A 21,757-nucleotide genomic window follows, 5' to 3' on the forward strand; every position below is an offset into this window, starting at 1 on the left:
TCACAGTCCTCATTAAATTTTGAACATTGCTATTTAAGTCTAAAAATTAAATTTATTTTTTTGATTTAGTAATATATTAAGAATAAAATCAATTAATAATTCACTAATTTGAAAAGTTAACGTCTACATCATTTTGCTTAAATTTTTATTTTTGTTGCTGTTTTGTACCTTTCTTATCATTTTGTTTTTCTTCTTCTTCTTCTTACTTTCTCAGTTTAAAATATATATATATATATACTATTTTTAATTTATTACAAAATTGATTATATAAAATCTCACTCTCTTGGCGGTGAATAAATTATGTGTTTTAAATCGGCGCTGTTTGGGAAGCACCAAATAAGGCTATTATAACCTATTTTGACAAATTAGCCTAAAAACAACACTGTTGCAACCTTTTTCAAAAAAAAAAAATAAAATAAAATAATTTTCTGCACAGCCGGCAGTGTAGGCTGTGCCTACACTGTCAGCTACAACCTTTGTCCCATCAATAAATAAATTACCATTTTACTCCTTGATATCAATTTAAAAAAATATATTTTTAGGGATAAATTTGTCATTTTAAATTTAAACATCATTTCAACACACTTTTTAATACAATAACTCAACTAAAAAATCATCTCATCTTCCCAAACGCAAAAACTAAAATAGCCACTAAAATAGTCAAATAGCCAAATAACTTACTAAAATAGCCACTTCCCAAACGAAACCATCATTAGTAATAGTAATTAAGAATAAGAAGCATGTTACAAAAATAAAATAAAATAAAAAAAAGTTTGTCACGTAGTTGGTCTGTACATCTCCGTCCCGTAGTTTCGTCCGTAGCGCTTACGGTGGTGCAGCTGCAACCAGCAGAGACAATTCGAATAGTAAGCCTCCGTTTGGGAGGTGGGTTGGCTTTTTGGCTTTTTAATTTTTTTGGCTATTTTAGCCTGGGTTAAAAAGTTTGGTTTGGGAAGGGCTTTTTGGCTTTTTGACTTTTTTGACTTTTTTTGTGAGAGAAGAATGTAATGATTATGGGTTGGATGTGATATTTTGTTTTTTGTGGCTAAAATAGCCTATTTTGTAGCAAAGAGCTAAACGGAACCTAAGTACATCAATGGAGTCTTACATATATGGTTATTAATCTCATCAATCTCTATTATTCAAATCAAAACCCTAATTCACACACATTTCAGTACTTTTCTCTCATTCCAATACTTCAGTCTTCTCTCATCTCATCTTCTCCTAAATTTCGAGTCAAGATGTCGTCGTCAATGTTGTCGCCGACGCAGAGGTACGCCGCCGCAGCCCTGTTCGGGTTGGCCCTGCATCAAGCCCAGACCCACCAGACCCACCCACTGGGTTCTTCCTCCGACGATGACCCTTCCGGCGAGCGAATCAGCACCGGCAGCAGCAGCGATTCTGTTTCCGATGATCCCCAGCTTTGGGTCCACCAATCCTCCTCCCTCCTCCGCCCTATTTTCAGGTGAATTATACACTCATATATGTGTATATGTAACTATGAAGATTGATGAATTTAAGTGCTATTTTAGATGATGATGATGATGATGATGATCGTCATTGTGGAAATTGCGCAATTGGGTTCTTTAGTTTACGCTTTGTTGATTAGTTGATTGTTGTATCAGTGGTTGCGGGTTTGGTTGCTGTGAAAATGTGTGAAATGGGAAGAAGCTTAAAATTTGATTATTATTAGGTTTTAGTTATTTGGGAACCAGAACTTTAAGATTCTTAATGATTCTAATACAGCTATTCTTCTTTGTTTAGTTGACTTTTGTTTTTCATTTTGGTATTTTGACTTTTTGGAAGTTACAGTAATATCAGATTAACATGTTTATATCTATTCTATCTATCAATTCTATTGTATAAAGCACGCACAACTCATTCGGTGTGAACGCTTGCACAATTCTGATTCCCAAAAGGTCCCAGCAATACTATATTTTTCCCACATATTTTCCTTGTTACATTGAGGAACAAGACGTAAAATTGATCAATCAAAAATTGCTACATACTACCCAGATTCTCTCTCTTCTTGCTCATGATCTCAACAACAGTTCCAATTGCACACACTTGCACACGTATTGTGCAGGCTCTTCCAGTGTATATGTATGTGTAATCAGCATTAAGCATCCTGGTAAATGTTAAACTTTATTGTTCATTTTGGGGTGGTTATTGACGTTTTATAACAATTTTGTCTAGAACAGATTCCTAGAGATAGATAGTGCGGCGTGGACTGGGCTAGAGGAAACTGCTGGCTCTTCTCCTGCTAAGCATCATATTGGAGCGGTATGTTTAGTGTCTTTAAACAACAATTTATGTAAAAAAGAATAACTTCATGAGGCGTTGACCTTCAGCTTTTAATATGTTCATGTCAACTGGAGAACACATCTTGCATATATGCATACATGGTGTGGGCATACCACCTTTTGTTACTAATTTTAGCTACCAATATCTGTGGTAATGTTACTATTTGAAATTTGGACCCATAAGTTTTAGAAATACAGCAGTTAAAAGTTGGAATATGAAAGGTTATTGTTTAATATCATTTTTCACCCTGACGTATTTAAAATTAAATTGAATTGGTGATGGTTTTCTAATTTCTGATTTCTAGTTGCCTTTTCTTTTTCTTTTTTGATTGGTATAAAAATTAAAAGGGTCAACAACAGATGTATAGAAGCAGCAATACTTCCCTGACCAAAGAACCAAACACTTGTCGCTATGGACATTTATTGAATAAGATGGCCTAAGAAAATGATGTGACTTTTGATCTTTGGTTATCCTTAACCATGTGCATGGCATCAAAGCTTAATGCTAATATCTAACTGCGTGATTAGTACAGATCCATCTTGAGTTTTTGGATTCATGTCACACCACTCCAGGTTAGATCCTTTCATTTCAGCTGGTTAGACATTTGGTGTGAGCTGATGGTGTCATGGATGAATTTTGAAGTAATCTCGGTAGAGATTGTGACAATGGTCGTTTCAATCATTATTAACTTTAGAGCACAATGATAGATGCAAAATGAAATATTTAGAAATTTTTTCCCCGTAGTTATAATTTCTAGTAATTTTTTGTTAACAACCATTATTATTCATCTTATCGCAGTACTTGAGATTACTCTCAGAGGAAAGTGGTGATACTTCCTCAGAAATAACGGATAAGGAACTTGCCTTGTCGAAATCTGTTGATGCCATGGCACGCAGCATGGAAACAACTCCTTCTGATATTGAGTCTAAGACCGAAAAGCATCGTGAGTATGAACAGGAATGTCGGCAGAAATTTTCCAATGAGATAAAATCAGATTCAGAAGTGGAAAATATGCAGTTTAAAACTCAACCAGAGTCAGATCGCAATACAGTTAGCATTGAACAGGCAACTAATCAGTCCGGCAGTCACATGGATGAAAAACCCTTAGAGGAGGTAACGATGCTTAGTCACCAGAGGAAAGTGACAGTTATGTATGAACTTCTTTCAGCTTGTCTTGCAGATATACCTGAAGATAATAAAAAATCCAATCAACGAAGAAAGGGCTATGATGCTCGACATCGTGTAGCTTTGCGGCTGCTAACAACCTGGTTCGACATCAAGTGGGACCAAATGGTTTGTTTACCCATGTAGTCAATATTTATGAGTTGCCAATTGTACTCTAGACGTATTCTCTCCTATATGTTGTCGTAACTTTATTCACCACACAACTGGACAACATCATGTGGATTTTATAGCATCTAATGATATGATGGATCTTTATTTGAAGGTTCTTCTTGTATGAACACAATTTATGAAAAAGTCCAAATTAAATGTTACCAGACTGAAGGGAAAGATGAATTAGTTTGATGCATTGCAAATTATCGTCATCTTTCTCTTTATGACACAGGATCTTGAGGGGAGATCTAATAGACCACACTAGTTTGATTTTACATGTTTGCAAATAGGAGGAGTGGTTCAGTCGCCTCTCCATCGTGTCATTGTGAAGCATGACATACTGTGTTAGATATATATTTTTTATTTTTTATTTTGTATATGTTTGCTTAATTGCTTTTTATCACAATCATGAAGAGTCTAAAAGAAATTGTTTCGTTGTTTTCTTCTGTTAATGAATCATGTGGGGTTTGACAAGTCTTAAAGAATGTGATATAACTGAAGGGAATATTTTTACTAATCCTATCAAAATGGGAAACTTTTTACCCCATTGCAATTTCCTATTCAACTTTATGAAACAGTCTGCCGCTATGAACGTGATCTCAACATGGTACTTCAGAATTTTGGAGATCATGCATATGCTTTAGCCATTGTAGTAGAAGCATCTGTGCTTTATATACTAGAAAGGCTTTAACAATCACTACCTATTAAATTTATTTTTTGTTTCTATATCAAAACTTAAAGTTGGGGAAGTCTTGGAAGTTCTCCTCAAAATGTCATAGAAAGGAGGCACAGGATAGCACATTTGTTTAACTTTCTAAACATGTTAGGGTTTCATTTCCTTCCAAGTCACCCAACTTATCAGAAGGGACTTGATTACTGTATTGATTTTGTTTCTCTTCCCTCTAATATATATATATATATATATATATTAATGAGGAAAGTGGTGGGGTCCATAGATTTATAATATAAAGGGTGCGGTTGTTTTTCTCTTTTCTTTCCTCTTTTGGTTGGGAGTGGGGAAGGCTGGGATTAACACCTCTAACAGCCTCCCAGATTTTCTCACTATCACATATCATACATCTAGATGGTACTGCAGTAGTTGAAGTGGTTGGATCCTGGCCAAAATACTGGCTAGCCTTTGTGCACATGGAATCAAGCATTATTTGTGAAATCCCCTTACTCTTTATATTTTCTTTCTTTCTTTCAACTTCAGATTTGTACCCTCCGTAAATAGAAATTATCTGTTTGCAGGAAGCTATTGAGACTATGGTTGCTTTCTCTGCAATGGCTTTAGCGAAAGAGGAACAGTCGAAGGAAGAAGAAACCCAATCGCCAAAAAGCACTTGGGCCAAGTGGAAACGTGGAGGTATAATAGGAGCTGCTGCATTAACTGGAGGAACCTTATTGGCAATTACTGGAGGTATGATATCCTCAGTATTTCTTAGGTTTTTAAATATTTTAAATGTTGTCAAACAAGTTTCTTATGACATGAGTGTTATTGACCATTAGTTTATGTTTTGTTCTGCAACAGGCTTAGCTGCTCCAGCTATTGCTGCAGGTTTAGGTGCTTTAGCGCCTACATTGGGCACTCTCATCCCTGTGATAGGAGCAAGTGGGTTTGCTGCAGCTGCAAGTGCTGCAGGAACCGTCGCTGGTTCTGTTGCGGTGGCTGCATCATTTGGAGGTGATTACATTACTACATTACTACATTTCTGGAATTGATTTTTAAGAATCCACCATAGAAAGAGTCCTCTGTGTGTGTGTGTGGCTAAATTGCTTACAAATCTCAAATAGTTGCACTGGATGTTCATTTATACAACATTTGGATGCATTACCAAACAATTCTGATAGCTTGATAGAGAGGTCTTAAATTTGGGTTTTATGTTTTTTTTTTTTTACAACTTTTGTTTTACCTTTGATTAATAGATAACAATGTATTAATGGATGAAATGGGGAAATCTGTTTCTTGTGCAGTGTTTGCTTCTGTCATAAGTTTAAATTAATACATGAAGTATGTGAATGCTGGGGGTGGGGACAGTTATGTTTTCATGCTTTAAGGTTTTTTAATACAACATGAGCCTTTGTGCTAATACTTTGATCAAACCAGCTGCTGGAGCTGGACTTACGGGGAGTAAAATGGCTAGGAGAACTGGAAGTGTTGATGAATTTGAGTTCAAATCTATTGGGGAAAACCACAACCAAGGTGTGAGTATTTTGGCTTCCATTTTCCAATTTAGATGCCTCTTGCTGGCTCCCCCCAAACAAAAAAGAAAAGAAAAAAAAAGAAAAAAGAAAACTGGCTCTTCCAAATCTTGTAATCTTTCCAGTTATTCTGTCATACTTCTATATTTTTTTATTTTTTTTTTCATTTCTCATACATAAATGCTTCTATTAGAATAAATATGGATTCAATGTCCTATTCTCATTAAAAAAATTTTGTCAGCGACTTGCTGTTGAGATCTTCGTCTCAGGATTCGTTTTTGAGGAGGAAGATTTTGTAAAGCCTTGGGAAGGGCAACACGATAACTTAGAAAGGTATACCACATATTTGGCACCTTCCTTAACGTTGGAAACTCTTGCTAGTTACTTCGTTACGCATATCTCCATTTGGAGCATTTATTTCTGGAAAAATTAATGTGGTAACCCATATATGACCTTTTCCTGGCATTTGTGTTTATTTCTGTTCATTGCCTGTGCGTGATTGATTAGTATATCATCTGATTTTTATTATTGGCTGGTCCTGCATGTTACATCTTCTGGACAAGATTAAAATTTAATCTTTGAAAAGTAGACAGGCTGTACAGAATTTTTTGACTGTAATGCGGAACAAAATATTTCTGCATTGTTGTAATGTGTATATTTTCTTTTGTTTCTTTATGTTAAACAGTCTTTGATTTATTATTGTATAGAATGTAAGTAGCTCAAGACTAGAGATCAGCTGAAGAGGTGAGTTCTTTTTTTTTTTTGTTTTTTTTCTCCTCAATCTGGTTGTTGGCTTGCGCTTCTTGGAGTCCAATTGAGTCCATAATTCATCTTTGCTGATAGATCAATGGTGGCTTATATCTCATTGAAGGGTCTTCCATACCTTCTGCTGTCCTTTAGAAGATTTGTGTTATTACTTGGTAATATATGGGCCATGTATCCCCATCTAAATTCTTCTATTAATCTAAACAAAAAAATCAAGTCATATCTATTAACATTTCAAATACTGTAGGGTTAATAGGACATGAAATAATGTTACTCTCGTTTCCCTTAAAACCACACTCACATATAGAGGTTTGCCCTTAAATTTGAAGCTAGTAACTGTCGAAGCTAAGGGTTTTTTTTAACAATGTCTTTGGTGCCTATGGTCTAGTTAATCAAGGGTGGGAGTAGTGTTAAGCTGAGGCTGCTTTGGGAGTTTGTGCTAGAATGTCTGGTGTAGCTTCTGCTTACAACTTGTTGGGCAGAAATAACTTAAATAAAGTTGATTGTTTCGAAGTTGAGGAGGGGTGCTTTTAGCTTGTGTTTTTTGATTATAAGCTTTCAGCTTGCAAAATGCTACACCAAACAGGCTTATGTCATGCAATTTGGGTATACAAGAATTTGAGGGGTGGTGGTTCTCTCTCTTTTTGTATTGCGTGCTCTTCGTGGGAGGCTCAGCTTCATGAAGTTGCTTATTTTGTTTCATATTTTCCTTCTGTCTGGTTTTGGTTTTCATGTTGTCTGGTTTTGCTTTGCAAATAGAACTTGCATGTTGTGGAGCCTAGAATAAACAATTATTTCTTTCATATTTCTTACATCCTGACATTTCTTTAGGTATGCACTGCAGTGGGAGTCCAAGAATTTGATTGCTGTAAGCACTGCAATTCAGGACTGGCTTACTTCAAGTAACTTGATCACAGCCTTGTAGTTGCTCTAGTTAAAAATTAGCTATGCTGTGATGGCCAGTGTATAATGTTGGCGTTGCTGCTACTTGCTGCAGGAGTTGCAATGGAGTTGATGAGAACAGGTGCCATGATGACTGTATTAAGCGCACTTCTGACAGCATTGGCTTGGCCAGCAACATTACTTGCCGCTACTGATTTTATTGACAGCAAATGGTCAATTGCTGTGGACAGGTTTGTCTTGTCACTTTGACAGTAAGGGGAAGACTGAAAGAATAAGGGAAGAAACTGTTCTCTAGGCTCTAGGTTAATTTCATACGATCTGTAGTTATTCAGTTGTACAGTTGTATTGAAAAAGAAGGTTATATATCTTGAATTTGATTTCAATATAAAAAAACGTTTTTATGGTGAAGGTGAATGAGAAAGGTGGTAAGATTGCTCGCAATGGTAATTTGAAGGTTGTCACTTCTTGTCTGTTAGGAAAATTTACTTCATTCATTAAATTCTTGGGTTTATTTTTCTTTATCCCCATAACTATTGTCATTTTTCTATTTCATCTCGAAAATATAAATTTCATTTATCTAGTCTCTAAAGTTTCTAATTTTAGTCATATGGTCCAATTGGAGATAGTCCGTTTAAATCATGGAAACCTAGCTCAATGGCAAAAGGGTAATTTTATAATTTCAACAACCGAAATCATATAACCAAATTCTCATCTTCTTACTCACATTATATTAGACAGTTTACACTGTACAACCAAACACCCATCTTCTTCTCTACCCTTCATTTAAAATTGGTGAATAAAAAATGAGTGTTTGGTTGTATGAATTAAGTTGCTCAAATTTTGAAATGACCCTTTTGCCCTTCAAATTAGGCTTTAACGGTTACTGATTTGGACAACTATCTCCAATTGGACCATATTAGCTGAAATTAGAAACTTTAAGGACTAAATAATAAATAATAGATGAAATAAATTACTAGGGTTGAAATAGGAAAAGTGACGTAGTTTAGGGTACAAAACTGAAATTATAAGCTTAATTTCTTTGGGACAAATCTAAAGTTCACCACCCTACCTTGCTGCAGAATGAAAAAGGTTTTCATTGTATATGATTTGTAGGTTGGATCTCACTTCTAAATATGTCCCATACGGGAAGAACAGTGTTTTCCCTTTCTTCCATCCCAACTCTTACGTCTTTTAGGAAATTTCTTGTTAATCTTTTGGCATTTCATAGATCTGATAAGGCGGGAATGCTGCTTGCTGAAGCGTTACAGAAAGGATTGCAAGGGCAAAGGTAGATGAGGCTTTTCAAAATTAAACGTCTGATTGTGCAGTTATATCCAATTCTCTTAGTGGCTGCTAACATAATTTTCAGGCCTGTGACCCTCGTAGGTTTTTCACTTGGAGCACGAGTGATTTATAAGTGTCTCGAGGTTTTGGCTGAATCTAACCATAATGGTAACTGGTGCCAGTCACAAAGCATCCTTCTTTCATGAATTGTTTTGGCTTGTTTGGATGATCTTAATGTACTTCTGCTGAATTTGGCAGCTGAACTTGTTGAAAGAGTTGTTCTTCTTGGAGCACCCATTGCAATTAAAGATGAGAACTGGGAAGCAGCTAGAAATGTAATTGGATTTATATTTTTCTCCCTGTTTTCTTGTTCTTTTATTTTGAGGCATCTTCTTAGATGTTTTTCCGTACTTATCAATCCCAACCCTCTGTTATGTTTAGAAGTTACCTCCCTCCTGTTTTTCAGGTTGTAGCTGGGAGGTTTGTGAATGCATATTCTACAAATGATTGGATGCTAGGACTTGCTTTCCGTGCTAGGTACGCAAGCACACTAAATAGAAGTCTTAAGCTATGTTTTGTTCACTAAAACGAAAGCAGAATGAAATGAAATGTTCATTCCTTAGCCTTCCTACGGAATGACCATTCACTTACAGTGGTGGCTGATGATTCTATTTGCAATGTATTTTTTATTTTATATTTTTTTAATCATTTTTTTAGTGAACTAAACATAAAATGAACATTCTAATGGAATGATCATTTCATTCCACTTTCATTCCAATGAACCAAAAACTATCTTAAAAGCTGTTTAAATATGGTATACGTTTACCAGTCAATGCACATAGATAATGTATAGAAGCATGTACATATGCGAGAATGTATTAGGTCTCAACTTAGTTGTCCTTCTACACGGGCATTGGCAAAATAATTCTTTTAAGTTGTATCAACACTCAAAACTGTTTTACTTGAACAGCCTACTTACTAAAGGCCTAGCTGGAATTCAACCCGTTGATGTTCCTGGTATTGAGAATGTAGGTATCTACTAGCAATCAAAATTTGATACCAGTGATGGTTTTCTCTTTCAGTGCTGTGCTTCTCTTTCTCAAATTGGAATATATTTTGCTTTGGTTTCACAGGTTGATGTAACGGGACTCGTTGAGGGTCACTCTTCTTATCTGTGGGCTACCCAACAGATCCTAGAACAGCTCGAACTAGAAGCCTATTATCCTGTTTTCAGTAGCATTCTCATCAAACCCTAGAATGGTACTTGGAAATTGGAATCTAGTTCAGCTATACTCTCCCTTGCCTCAAATCTCTAGTGAGATTGCTTATCCATTTACAAATTCCTCAGCAGCAGAAATTGATACGAGAGTGAGAGAACTTTTAGCCTTGTCATGCGTGTTTAATGTAAAGAAGGTATAATCGATCAGCTTGAATCTTCTCAGCCAGATTTTTCTCGGCCACTTTTGATCTTCGTTTGATCATAATCCTCCATTTGAGATTGGAAGCATTGAAGGTTAGTTCATATTTTTTACCAGCTGGGGAAACTCATGCAATGAAACCATACAAATATATATATATATATATATAGGGAAGGTCAGAAAGCTTTTGAAGGAGTGGTATCATGTATTTCTATTCCAGAATTTGTCATTGTATTTTCTGTTTTTCGTTTAAATTATTGTTTTTATCAAGAGATGTAAAAGTTTACTAGGAAGCTCGTGGATATTTACTATGTTTGCACATAACTATGAACTGAACTGTCTTCTAATCAATTCTTGTTCTCTGGTAAATGTTTTTCTGAAATTCTTTTTTCATGCCTTAAAACTTAGCCCTTCTGACTACTATTGAGGGGTTTAAATTACTTGAATATTTGTATTCAAATTCTTTTGTGTCACATAGTTAGGTTTTCATTTTTATTGGGGACACAAGTTTTCTGTGTGGTTTGGGGTTTAGGATGAGATTGATCATGTAAAAGTGGACAGTAAATGAAAGACCATGTTTGATTTGCCAATAGGGGGACAACATAGGACTATTTAATTTTGAATTTTGTGTTTAGTTAACTTACCAGGGTTACTTTATTTTGATTATTTTCCTTTGCAGAATAATTAAATTACCTTACTTGGGGTAACTCAAAACTAATGTTACCATAATTCAATTCGGGAAACCAAAGATTATTACAATCTCTTGTTTAAAGCAAGAAAAAAAAAGGGGATAAAAAGATAGGTGATTTTTATTGAAAATTATATTCACACTACTTATTTATTTTGTCTTCTGTGAATGATTTTAGTTTAAAGTTTTTTAATAGTTGTTAGCTGATTTAATGTCAAATAAGAAAGTAAAGAAAAATAGTACTAATAAATTTCAGAATAGAGATGCCAATTTCACAGTTACGCGGGTATTTGCTCTCATAGGTTTTGTATATAATCATCAAAATTATAAATTTAATAATTTTGAAGATAATTAACTAGTAAAATTTTAATTTTAAATGTGAAAAAAAGAAAAAGAATTTTTTTTAATCATTTTTATTGAGTTTTCAAGTAGTTTTTAATTTTTTTTTATGTATAGAAACTTGTTTGATAAAAATAAATACCAAAAAACATATTATTAAAAGGCTCAAAAAAGACAAATCATACTGTATAAAATAATAAACAGTTTTAATTTTTGTTTTTTTCACCATACTAATTTTTATTTTTATTTTTTTCAGAAATAAATTGTGTTTCTTACTTTGGACTCTTAAGAAGACTTAAAAAGTTTCTATTTTTTACAATTTGCTCGAACCATTGGTATAAAATTGGACAGATTGTCGAGATAAATAAATTATAATAATAATAATAATAATAATAATAATAATAATAATAAAAAAGCATCCTTAACATTCTTGCAAGAGTGTTACTATTAGCACTCATCAATTATTGTGGACACTCTATTTCTTTGGACATTATTTATAAATTATAAAATCCTTAAAATTTATTTTATTCTCATAAATAATATCAAAATTATCTTTATAAAAATATTACGCCCATTCAAATGCGCAACCCCCACACCCTCCACACCAAAAAATCTATCTCCCAAAATCCTAATAAAACCCATAACGGTGGAACCTCTCAAAATTAGTGGAAAAAATTATAGTAATTAAGAAGTTTTTTCTCTGCTTCATTAAGAGGTTTGTCAATCTGTTTGATTTTTTTTTCTACTACTTTTTGCATACAACACAATCCACTTTCATGTTTCTCTAGTTGATTTTCTATCATTCATCCATAGCTTCATTGTACTTGTATGCTCTCTATATGAGCAAAATTGGACAGGATTTCACCCAATGGTTGACCGACCGGTTGACCACCCAGGGTGGTCCAACCTCTTTTGTTTGTTTGCTTTTGCTTTTGCTTCTATTTCTACTTTTACTGTTATTTCGGTTATTTGTTCCTAAATAAATAAAAAAATATTCGATTACCTATTCCCGAACAAAATAAATAATGTTCAAACCTATGTTCACGAATTTCGGTCATATATTCAAGAGTTTAGTTTCAAAAAAATGACAAACAATTTTTATTATTTTTTCTATTTCTTTCAAGAAACTTAACTTTATATGACCAATCTCCTCTGAGTTAAAAATACTATCAAAGTTATGAATATCTTCTGAATTTTTATTATTTTACTCTTCTCGTTTCATGGAGTTGTGGTTGTTGTAAAAACTTTCACTCATTATTATTATCAGAAAAGTATATGTAATCAAATAATTACCACCATTGTCACTAGAATATTGCCGCCAAGGAGTTTTCAAGATTTTAAGGGTAAGTAGATTTTGAAGGTGCGATTTGGAGAAGATAGATGGGTGGTGATGGAGATGTGTGCTCTCATAAACTTTAACTCATGATATAGTTGGTGTGTGAACTTAATTATGAGATGAAATGTCCAAAAATATCAATTTTTAGTAATTTTATTTAAAATTATTATTATAATAAGAAAAATTAAAAATAATTAATGAAGTGTTGATAACAGCCCTTTATTTGAAAAGCTAAAATAAAGCCATCATCAACGAAAATAAATAAAAGAAAAAGAAAAAGAAAAACAAGGCATGATCATCCCGAGCAGACGGCAACGAGTTGGTGCTGCGGCCTTGGAGTTTCGTATCGCGCTCACTTTGCTCTGTACAATACAACACGTTGGAACAAAATCATCAAGCCCATCATACCATCCGTCGAGAGAGAGAGAGAGAGAGAGAAATGGGGGAGGAGATGGGTAAAGAAAATGGAGAAGATAAAGAAAGCCCTAAAAACAACAGCAACAGCAACAGCAACAGTGAAAATCCGAAGAAGAAGAAGGCAAAGTCATGCAAGGGATGTCTGTATTACTCATCCTCTTTCAAATCCAATGCTCGCAACCCTCTCTGCGTCGGCATCACTCGTTCCCTCCCCCAAGGTCTCTCTCTCCCCTCTTTCTGTTTCTGTATCTATCTGATGATCGTTTTTATTCAATTTCTTTGCACCTTCAATCAATTCAATTCTCCTAATTTGTGCTATTTTTATGCGAATTGCTCATTTATTTGTCAAAGATCGCCACTTTGTGGAGGACATGGGTTGGTTCATCTGCTCAATCTTGAATCTCTTTGGCTATATCAAACAACAGTTCACAACTTTTTTGTTTCTAATTAATGTTGTTTGTCACCTTTATGCGCCCTAATGTTATTCTACATCTTTGATATTCGGATCCTGCAGTTTATGTTTGAGTAAATTCTTTTTTGTCATGATGGTTTCTGGTTTCATTTGATGGTTTTTGCCTGTTGAATTGACTGCAATTTGTACAATTATGTATAGAGTTCATTTCAAGTAGGGTTTTATCTAGTTAGTGTCTGGGTATGGAAATAAAGCTCATTTTTTTGCAGATTTAAATGGGTTGCATTAATTTAGGTTGTGTTTGGGGATGGGATAGGACTATTGAAGAACTAGGGAGCCATCATCACAATTGATGGTATAGGATCATTTAGGTTGAATTAGAGCCTGGTGTGCCACCCTTAAATAAAGAAATAAGGAGAAGCTCTTATATGGAGAAAGTAACAAATTAGCACCAAAAGAGGTTGCAAATGTTTGTATGAAAACACACTAACAAAACTTGCAAAGAAACAAGAAGCAACCACACTCAAGCACATGTGCATAACGAAGCACACAGAGTGGGGGCCTCAAGCAAAGATCTCAAAACCCACCAATCGAACGCACACTCAAAGAAAATGCCTCCAAAACTAGTGATGTGGCCAGTACACCTTGCTCAAATCCCTTGGTTATGGAACACACTCAAGGGAGACCTAAATTCTCCTTTTATAACTTATTGGCCAGTGATTCCTAGCCAACTTTGGCAAATTGGTTTGTTTCTAGAGATGACGCAATTGATCTGCTAGGTCAACGGTAACTTCTAGAAAGACAAAAGAGAGATTAAGGGAGTTTGAGGAGAGTGTTTGTGAGAGAGAGGGAGTGGATAGTCAAAGAGAGATAGTGTTGTCTCACAACATCCCTTTTTTTGTTTTGTTTTCTATTTTCTTCTTCAATTTTATTTTGTACCATTTTTACTAGGGTTGTGCCTCTTTGTCACCACTTTCTTTAATACACTTTTAATTAACCCCCAAAAAATCTTAAAATTCTTCATGTATTAGTCTGAGTGTAGAGACGTTCACCTCTTCCCCTTGTCTCTTTTTACACAATCAGTACATCACACACACCTAGTACGTGAGATAATAATGCTGTTTATAGTTGATAATTTGATATTTAAGATTCTTGGCTGCTTTGAATTTGGTTTCTTGCTTTTGATTCTTATGTGAAAATTTGTCATCGACTGCAAGTAACTTGACTGGCTTCAGATCTGCCAAACTTCGGGAGGGAAAAAGTTTTTGCTTCTATACCTTTACCTTTTAAACAGGAATGATATGTCTCATTTCCATTAAAATATTCATTAGGTTCTATATTTCTGGCACTAAATTGTTAGGGACTCATGTCTTATGATATAGATCTAAGAAGCATGGACATGGATACAGATGTGGACACAGACACGGGATACGGCGATTTAAAAAATGGGGACACTAACATGATGGAGACACGGCAATAAAATATATTTTCATATATTTTTATTTGCTATCTAGATTAATATTATATCCATAACCAATCAATATTAACAAAACTAACTCTAATTTTATATATATATATATTTTTAAAACACTTTTAAATTAACACTAACAGTTTATGTCTTATTTTTTTTTAGATGATCCATTAAGTATTTAAATTTAAGAAAAAAATAATAAAACATTCAACATTTGACATTTGACATTCAACATTCATCAAAAGTACTAAATAAAATAGGGGTAAAGACAACTTTGACATGTTCCTAGTGTGTCCCCGAAGTGTCCACAATGTGTCTCGTAAAAATAAATTAATTAAATAAGGGGACACGCCATGTTGTGTGTCATATACGCTATATTACATAGACTCAGGTACGACCATCGGGTGTGGATGTATATCCAAACGTTAGACTTTCATAAATTTAAATATTAGAATCTTGGGATACGTATCGAAAATTAGATATGAGTGCGGGGGACACGTCATATACACATTATGTAATATTCTCAAATGAAACGTTGTAAATTATATAGAAATATACTTGATATTGAATAGGATTCAGAAAAAAATATAAAATTTCTATATCTAATTTATGCGAGAGGCTAAAAATATTGCTTTACTAACAAATGTGAGTTTTTTCTTCTCATATATTGTAACAAATTAAAGGATCCTAGTGTCTAAATTAGGTACTAGTGTCAGACACATATCTCATACCTTTACCCATGTTATATCCGGTAGACAAGGGTAATATGGGAGAAATAGAAAAGTCCATGTAACACAGCTTATATGTGTCTCCGAGGTGTCCACTCGTCTCCGAAGTGTCCGTGTGTCTGATATGGATATGGCACTTCTTTGGATTGGACAATGCATTTCGTATTGGTTTACTACATACTGGAATAATTGAAGATCAGGTTTTTATTTACTTGGGAAGTTAATTTTGGTTAGAACTTTATTTCTTAGTATTTGTTTCTTTGTGTGTGTGGGGTGGGGGGTGGGGTATGTACCTTATGTAATGGTTTTATCATCCTAGACTTGATATAATATGATTTGATCATATGATTAATTGAGATATTTGTCTGGGGATTGTGTTCCTAGTCCTCTTTCTTATTGTCCTCTTCTTCTCTTGGTGCTACATGGCATATGTTTGGTGGTTGAGATGTTTGCATTGCAACTATGGATGGAAAATGATTTTCCCTTTTGATGATTAGCACCACACTACATTGTTGGAGAATCTGAGATGGAAGCTTCTAGAGATGGTAGAAGCTTTGCAGATTTCAAATATGCTTGTGTTGGTTACTCTGTGTACTCAAATGGAAAAGTTTCTTCAGCGGACGTGAAAGAGACACAAACAGAACTGCCAGTGTGTGTTGGACTTGAGGTTATCAACTCGAAATTCTCTTCTTCTACTTCATGTTTTTTTTTTTTTTTTTTTTGGTTCTGTCAATGTTATTATGTCAGTTTGTGTTGTTGGACTTGAGGTTATCTACTCGAAATTCTCTACTTTTTTTTAAAATTTATTTATTTATCATGTTATTTTGGTTCTGTCAATTTGCATTAGGTTATTATTTGATCTATCAAAAACCAATGAAAGCATATACATTTCAATGTTATTATGTCAGTTTGTGCGATGTTTCTCCTGTCAATTATCATTATTTATTAATTTGTTATTAGAGAGATGTGATGCTTATTGCATATTGATCATTTGGGAATTCGTCAAAGTAACTTAATCCAACCATGAGTATATATTTTTTTATTACATAAAGCATATATATTTTGAATATTTGGTGCAAATAGTAGGATAGTATTGATAGTGTTATGTGCACAACTTTCAACTCCAGCCAAGTGAGGTGTCATGTATGATGATGAGATTGTTGGATGTTAAATTCCAGCGGTGTCCAAGTTTTGGGTTTCATGGAGCAGGTGTGGTTTTAGGGGAGCAGAATAGGAAGGAGGAGAAGTGAGGAGTGAGGGCTTGTTATGGAGGTGGTGGGTGTTGAAATGGAGAGAAGGGTATATGATCCGGACACTGCAGTGCCAATCAAAAACAAAAAAAAAAAAAAATGGGAGAGAAGGGTAGAGGGAAGGATAGATTTAGTAAAGAGAGGGAAGGTGATTGTGTAATGGGTGGGTTAGGCTGCTGGGAAAGAGAGAGATTGGAGACTTCGGGTGAATCGCCATAGGTCTTGTACGTTGGGGATGGGGCACTGTTATGTAGAAGGTGGTTGGTGGAAGTAGTGGGGGTTGAGATAGAGGAGAAGAGAAGCAAGTTGGGGGGAAATTGTAGAGATGTAGAGAGGAGAAGGATTAGTTAGCAGGCATCAAGGAGTGGCCGCAGGTAAGACTAATGGGTTTGTTGGACTGTTGTGGATGGGTTGGCGAGGAAGCCGCAACTGAGTATAGATTTTGAGCAAGAAAGCTTTTTTGAAGCTGGTGAAAAAATTGAAGCAAAACACAGGCCTAGATTGGAAACCAACAAACAACACCCCCATCCTCCCCCCCCACCCCCCCCCCCCCCCCCCCTACAAGGTGTTGCCCCTTTGACATGTTCTCTAATACAATTTTATTTGCTTATGACAAAAAAAAGGTGCCAAATGTCTAGGTTTTAGATTATCTATCTAATTCTGTACTTTGCCTGCTTGTTTTATAGATGTTATCTCACTGACATAATTAAGTCTTCATGCAGGTTTTGGTAGACAGAAGAGTTAATACTGCTGACCCTGTTCCGGCTCATGTTCATACCAAAGAAGGTAATTTATTAAGATGTAAATTTATGATTTTGGTTCAATGAAGATGGAGTATTTTGACCGGCTAGGTGTGTCGTTGGTTTTTCCCTTGTTCTCGAGCATTTTTCACGTAGGTAGGTTGTTACATTGTGTTTACTTATTGCAATTTGTTTTTTTTATTTTTTTATTGGGGGGGTAGGTAACTTATTGCTGAGATGAGAATACTAAGGTGGATGTGCGGCAAGACTAGAAAACACCGAGTTAGGAATGAGTATATTTAAGAATGGGTTGGAGTAATACCGATAGAACATAAGTTGAGAAAGAATAGATTGAAATGGTTTGGTCATATATAAAGGAGACTAACAGAGGCAGTAGTAGAGAGATGTGATACAATAACGGTAGATAGTAGTGTTAGGAGAAGGGATAAACCTAGTGTAGTAAATAGAGATATAAATCTCCTTAATTTGATTAGCGAAATGGCTTTAGATAGAGCCAAGTAGAGAAGAAGGATTCGTACAACTGACCTCATTTGATTGGACTTAAGACTTGGTTTGGTTTGGTTTAGGTAACTTATTGCTATTTGTTTGGTTGCCGTTGTGATTAATTTAATTATATTAATTGACATATTGAACTGAACTTAAATGATTAATTGGCAATAAAACCCCACTCTCTAGGCATAAACTGGTCTCACTCTACGATTTCTGCAACACATGCATTGACAGCCTTTGACTGGTGATTGGGCTGTCCTTTTTGAGCAGAGCCAAAAAGTTAAGGTCAGATGAAAATTAATGTAGGTAAAAATATATAAGATTTGAGAATATAGGAACACTGAAAATTTATCTCTGACCTTACAATTAAGGCCAAGTTTGGGAAGACTAAATAAGTGCACTTTTTGTCTTTTTAGACTAAAAAGTTGAGGTTGAAAATATGAATGTTTGGGTTAACTTTTTGACTTTTTATGAAAAAATGTGTAATAAAAAATTGTAAAAATTGATTTGTAGGAGAAAATTAGAATTGGGAGTTGTGCAGCCGTAATTGTTGACTTTTGATAAATAGTGATAACTTTTTAACTTTTTGAGTAACTTTTTGGCTTTTTGGCTTTTTGGGGTGTTCCCAAACTTGGCCTAAATAGAGAGGACAGATGAAATGAAGTACTTCTTTGAATACCAAGTCAAATGCAGAAATGTTATATTCCTTTAAAATGTGAAATGAAAGTTGGGAAGCTTAGTTTGGAGCAATTATATTGACAATGGTGGACAGTTTGACTTGCAATTACATTAGATGGACAAAATGTCAGGAAATAGTTATTACTGAGGTGAAATAAAGGCATTACTGTGTCTAGGCATCTCTTTTTATCTTGTGCTTAAGCCATAGTTTAATATATATACATAAAAGGGGGTTGGTTCAGTGGTAAGACCTTCGAATTCCTTGCTTAAAGTCTGGGTTCGGGTCTCCATAGTCCCTTGTTGGGGTTAAACATACTTTTTAGCGCCCAGAGCACGTAGGGGCCTTAACTTTGGCCCCGACGTAGGTGTGGTGGGGTTCCTTGCAAATGCGCTGTGGGTGCTAACACTGCTAAGGGGCAATACTCTCTGGTGGGTATGTAGAGTAGCCTATCTACGTATCTATTTTATTTAGCTGTTGGATATATACATAAAATGGATTTATCTTTTTAATCGTCTAATTGGTAGGCTTGTTTCCTAATTTCATATGAAATTCTCTGTGGTCATTTTATTTGATGATTTGAATTTGTTATCTGGAATGTTGTGTGGCTTGTGCTTCATTAGTTACCATCAAACTAATATATGGTGTGTTTCATTCTTGAAAGATACTCGTGGATTTCCACAGCCTCGAACACATAAACCTGCTCATTCTGTAGGGGATGAGTTCTTGGGCAGGCAAGTTGATGATTTGATTTTTCAATCTGTTGGAATTCAATATTATAGTTAACTCCCACAGAGCTTGAATTTGCATTATTTTGTTAAAAGTGCAGATTTTCTAGAAATGCGACCGTGGTTGCAATGGGGGTGGCGAAGAACCTGCGTAGAGTAGGCAATCAAATGAAAGAGCGCCTTGACGACATTTTATATCCATACCGGAGGCGACCAAAGTAAGATTGCTAATCTCGCGGTATGAGAGTACGGAGAAAATAAGCAAGAGAAACAAGACCCGGCTTTGACCTAATTATGCATTCCTTTAGACCACAAACACTCCTCCCTCTTGTCCTTTCGGTTCAGCACACTGAACCGATTGCTCAATTGGAAAGGGTAGAGAGGGGACATTTTCATTCTGTTTAATATTGCACTACTTTTTTTAACATACCTATGTTGGTATTTGTGTAGGCATCTGAAAGCTTGGTGGGAGGGAGAGTCTTGTTCTTCTGTACAATTACTGATATAAGCTTTTTTTATTTTTATTTTAATGAAATAGAAATGCCAACTGTGCTATTACGATCTCGTTTCTGTACAGAGTGATTGGTTTTTATATTATTATGAAGATGGTTCAATCAATTGAGGTAAGAAAAATATAATAAAATTGATGGTGTGGTTGAAAATTTTCTGGCAGCTATTAAAGGAGACAACTATTCATTTTATTTTGGTTTTTTTGAAAATTTCTCTGGCTACCAGTTGCAAATAAAGTGAGCTATTTGTAAAATGACTTTAATTTGATTCGTTAAAACTCGTTCAATTATATATTTGAGTCAAGTTTAAGATTGGATTCAAGCTCAATTAATAACATATTATTCAATTTGAGTAATATTAAAAATTTTAAATATTTTGTTAAATATTTCGCATGAGGTGAAATTTATATGAAATTTACGGAAGTGTAAATTTCATATCAATACGAGACATTTCATTTGATAAAACATTTTTCACTCAACATTGGCTTTTGTTCGTAATCTTGTACATGCCATTGCATTGCTCAATATCTACATCCACGTGGGTATGATGCAGAGATGTATATATCATTTTGTCTTTTCTTGAGCTAGTGGGTGGATGTTATTGGGCCTAAAGAAAAGATCGTAGTGCCCTTGCTTTGCCCAAGTCAACCTATAATAAAATCAACTATAATAACAAGATAATGAGAGAAACTAATTAAATATTTAATGTGTGATGTGAATTTAATTGTTAACGTCTTAAACATGGCAAGGTCAAGGTCAAGGTCATTTGTATTGGCAAAAAGCCAATCCCTCTCTAGTAAAAACACTATCATTAATAAACGTGAGATAAGAGGAGATAAAATATTACTTGAATAAACATCTTAAATAATGCATTAATGCTACTTATGTAGAAAATTATCAAGAATTTGAAATTGATTACTTTTTGGGAGGCAAGTAGCATTTTTGTACAGAGTAAGGCCAAGTTTGGGAAGATTAAAAAAGTGCACTTTTTGTCTTTTTAGACTAAAAAGTTGAGGTTGAAAATATGGATGTTTGGGTTAACTTTTTGACTTTTTATTGAAAAATGTGTAATAAAAAATTGTAAAAATTGATTTGTAGGGAAAAATTTGAATTGGGAGTTGTGCAGCCGTAATTGTTGACTTTTGGTGAATAGTGTTAACTTTTTAACTTTTTGAGTAACTTTTTGACTTTTTGACTTTTTTTGAAGTAGCCAAACTTGGCCTAAATCTACAAGAATAGATTATTTTTATAATGGGACACAAATATAACAACAAAGGGTTAGGTTTACTGTTATTTTTTAAACTATCATCATTTTTTTTTTCTATTTCATCCTTAAACTATTAATTTTGTTTGTTTAGTTGCTAAAGTTTTTTATTTCAATTCATATGGTCTAATTGGAGATAATCTGTCAAAGTCACTAACAGTTAAATCCTAATTTGATGGGCAAAAAAGTCATTTTAAAATTCAAACAACTTAAACTATACAATACAATCTATTTGTTTTTTTTCACTGTATTTTGAAATAAGGATGGAGAAGAATATGAATATGAATATATGGTTGTAAAATTTAAGTTTTCTACTACAGTATGAGTAAGAAGATGAGAGTTTAATCGTATGATTTAGGTTAGTCAGATTGTAAAATTATTTTTTGCTCCATTAAGTTTGGCTTTAATGATTACTGATTTTAACAGGCAATCTCCAATTGGACAATATAAACTGTAATTAAAAAATTAAAAAAATAAA

At 34.4% G+C, this 21,757-nt stretch overlaps 2 protein-coding genes across 4 annotated transcripts; both read left to right on the plus strand.

Moving 5' to 3' along the window:
- Nucleotides 1-716: 716 nt before the first annotated feature.
- Nucleotides 717-10,580, plus strand: LOC114296031 (transmembrane and coiled-coil domain-containing protein STS1). Of its 3 annotated transcripts, none has more exons than XM_082892696.1 (16): nucleotides 717-866; nucleotides 1,176-1,465; nucleotides 2,202-2,283; nucleotides 3,103-3,597; nucleotides 4,891-5,059; nucleotides 5,171-5,323; nucleotides 5,747-5,844; nucleotides 6,083-6,174; nucleotides 7,438-7,508; nucleotides 7,604-7,739; nucleotides 8,738-8,797; nucleotides 8,879-8,961; nucleotides 9,052-9,128; nucleotides 9,260-9,330; nucleotides 9,764-9,821; nucleotides 9,927-10,580. In XM_082892696.1, exons 2-16 carry the CDS (start codon nucleotides 1,242-1,244, stop codon nucleotides 10,047-10,049), a joined length of 1,992 nt encoding a protein of 663 aa, XP_082748822.1. In that variant the 5' UTR covers nucleotides 717-866; nucleotides 1,176-1,241; the 3' UTR covers nucleotides 10,050-10,580. The 3 variants fall into 3 exon arrangements, with proteins under 3 accessions (XP_082748822.1, XP_082748829.1, XP_028096118.1); XM_082892703.1 differs by having other exon boundaries at nucleotides 1,242-1,465; XM_028240317.2 differs by lacking the exon at nucleotides 717-866 and having other exon boundaries at nucleotides 1,047-1,465.
- A 422-nt stretch (nucleotides 10,581-11,002) lies between these two features.
- On the plus strand, nucleotides 11,003-20,070 carry LOC114296014 (uncharacterized). Its single transcript, XM_028240301.2, has 5 exons — nucleotides 11,003-13,209; nucleotides 16,100-16,269; nucleotides 17,575-17,638; nucleotides 19,443-19,512; nucleotides 19,608-20,070. Exons 1-5 carry the CDS (start codon nucleotides 13,014-13,016, stop codon nucleotides 19,726-19,728), a joined length of 621 nt encoding a protein of 206 aa, XP_028096102.2. The 5' UTR covers nucleotides 11,003-13,013; the 3' UTR covers nucleotides 19,729-20,070.
- Nucleotides 20,071-21,757: the final 1,687 nt, after the last annotated feature.

This window comes from Camellia sinensis, chromosome 1 (genome assembly GCF_055761805.1).
Source record: "Camellia sinensis isolate YWXY chromosome 1, ASM5576180v1, whole genome shotgun sequence".
NCBI classification, from domain to species: Eukaryota; Viridiplantae; Streptophyta; class Magnoliopsida; order Ericales; family Theaceae; genus Camellia; species Camellia sinensis.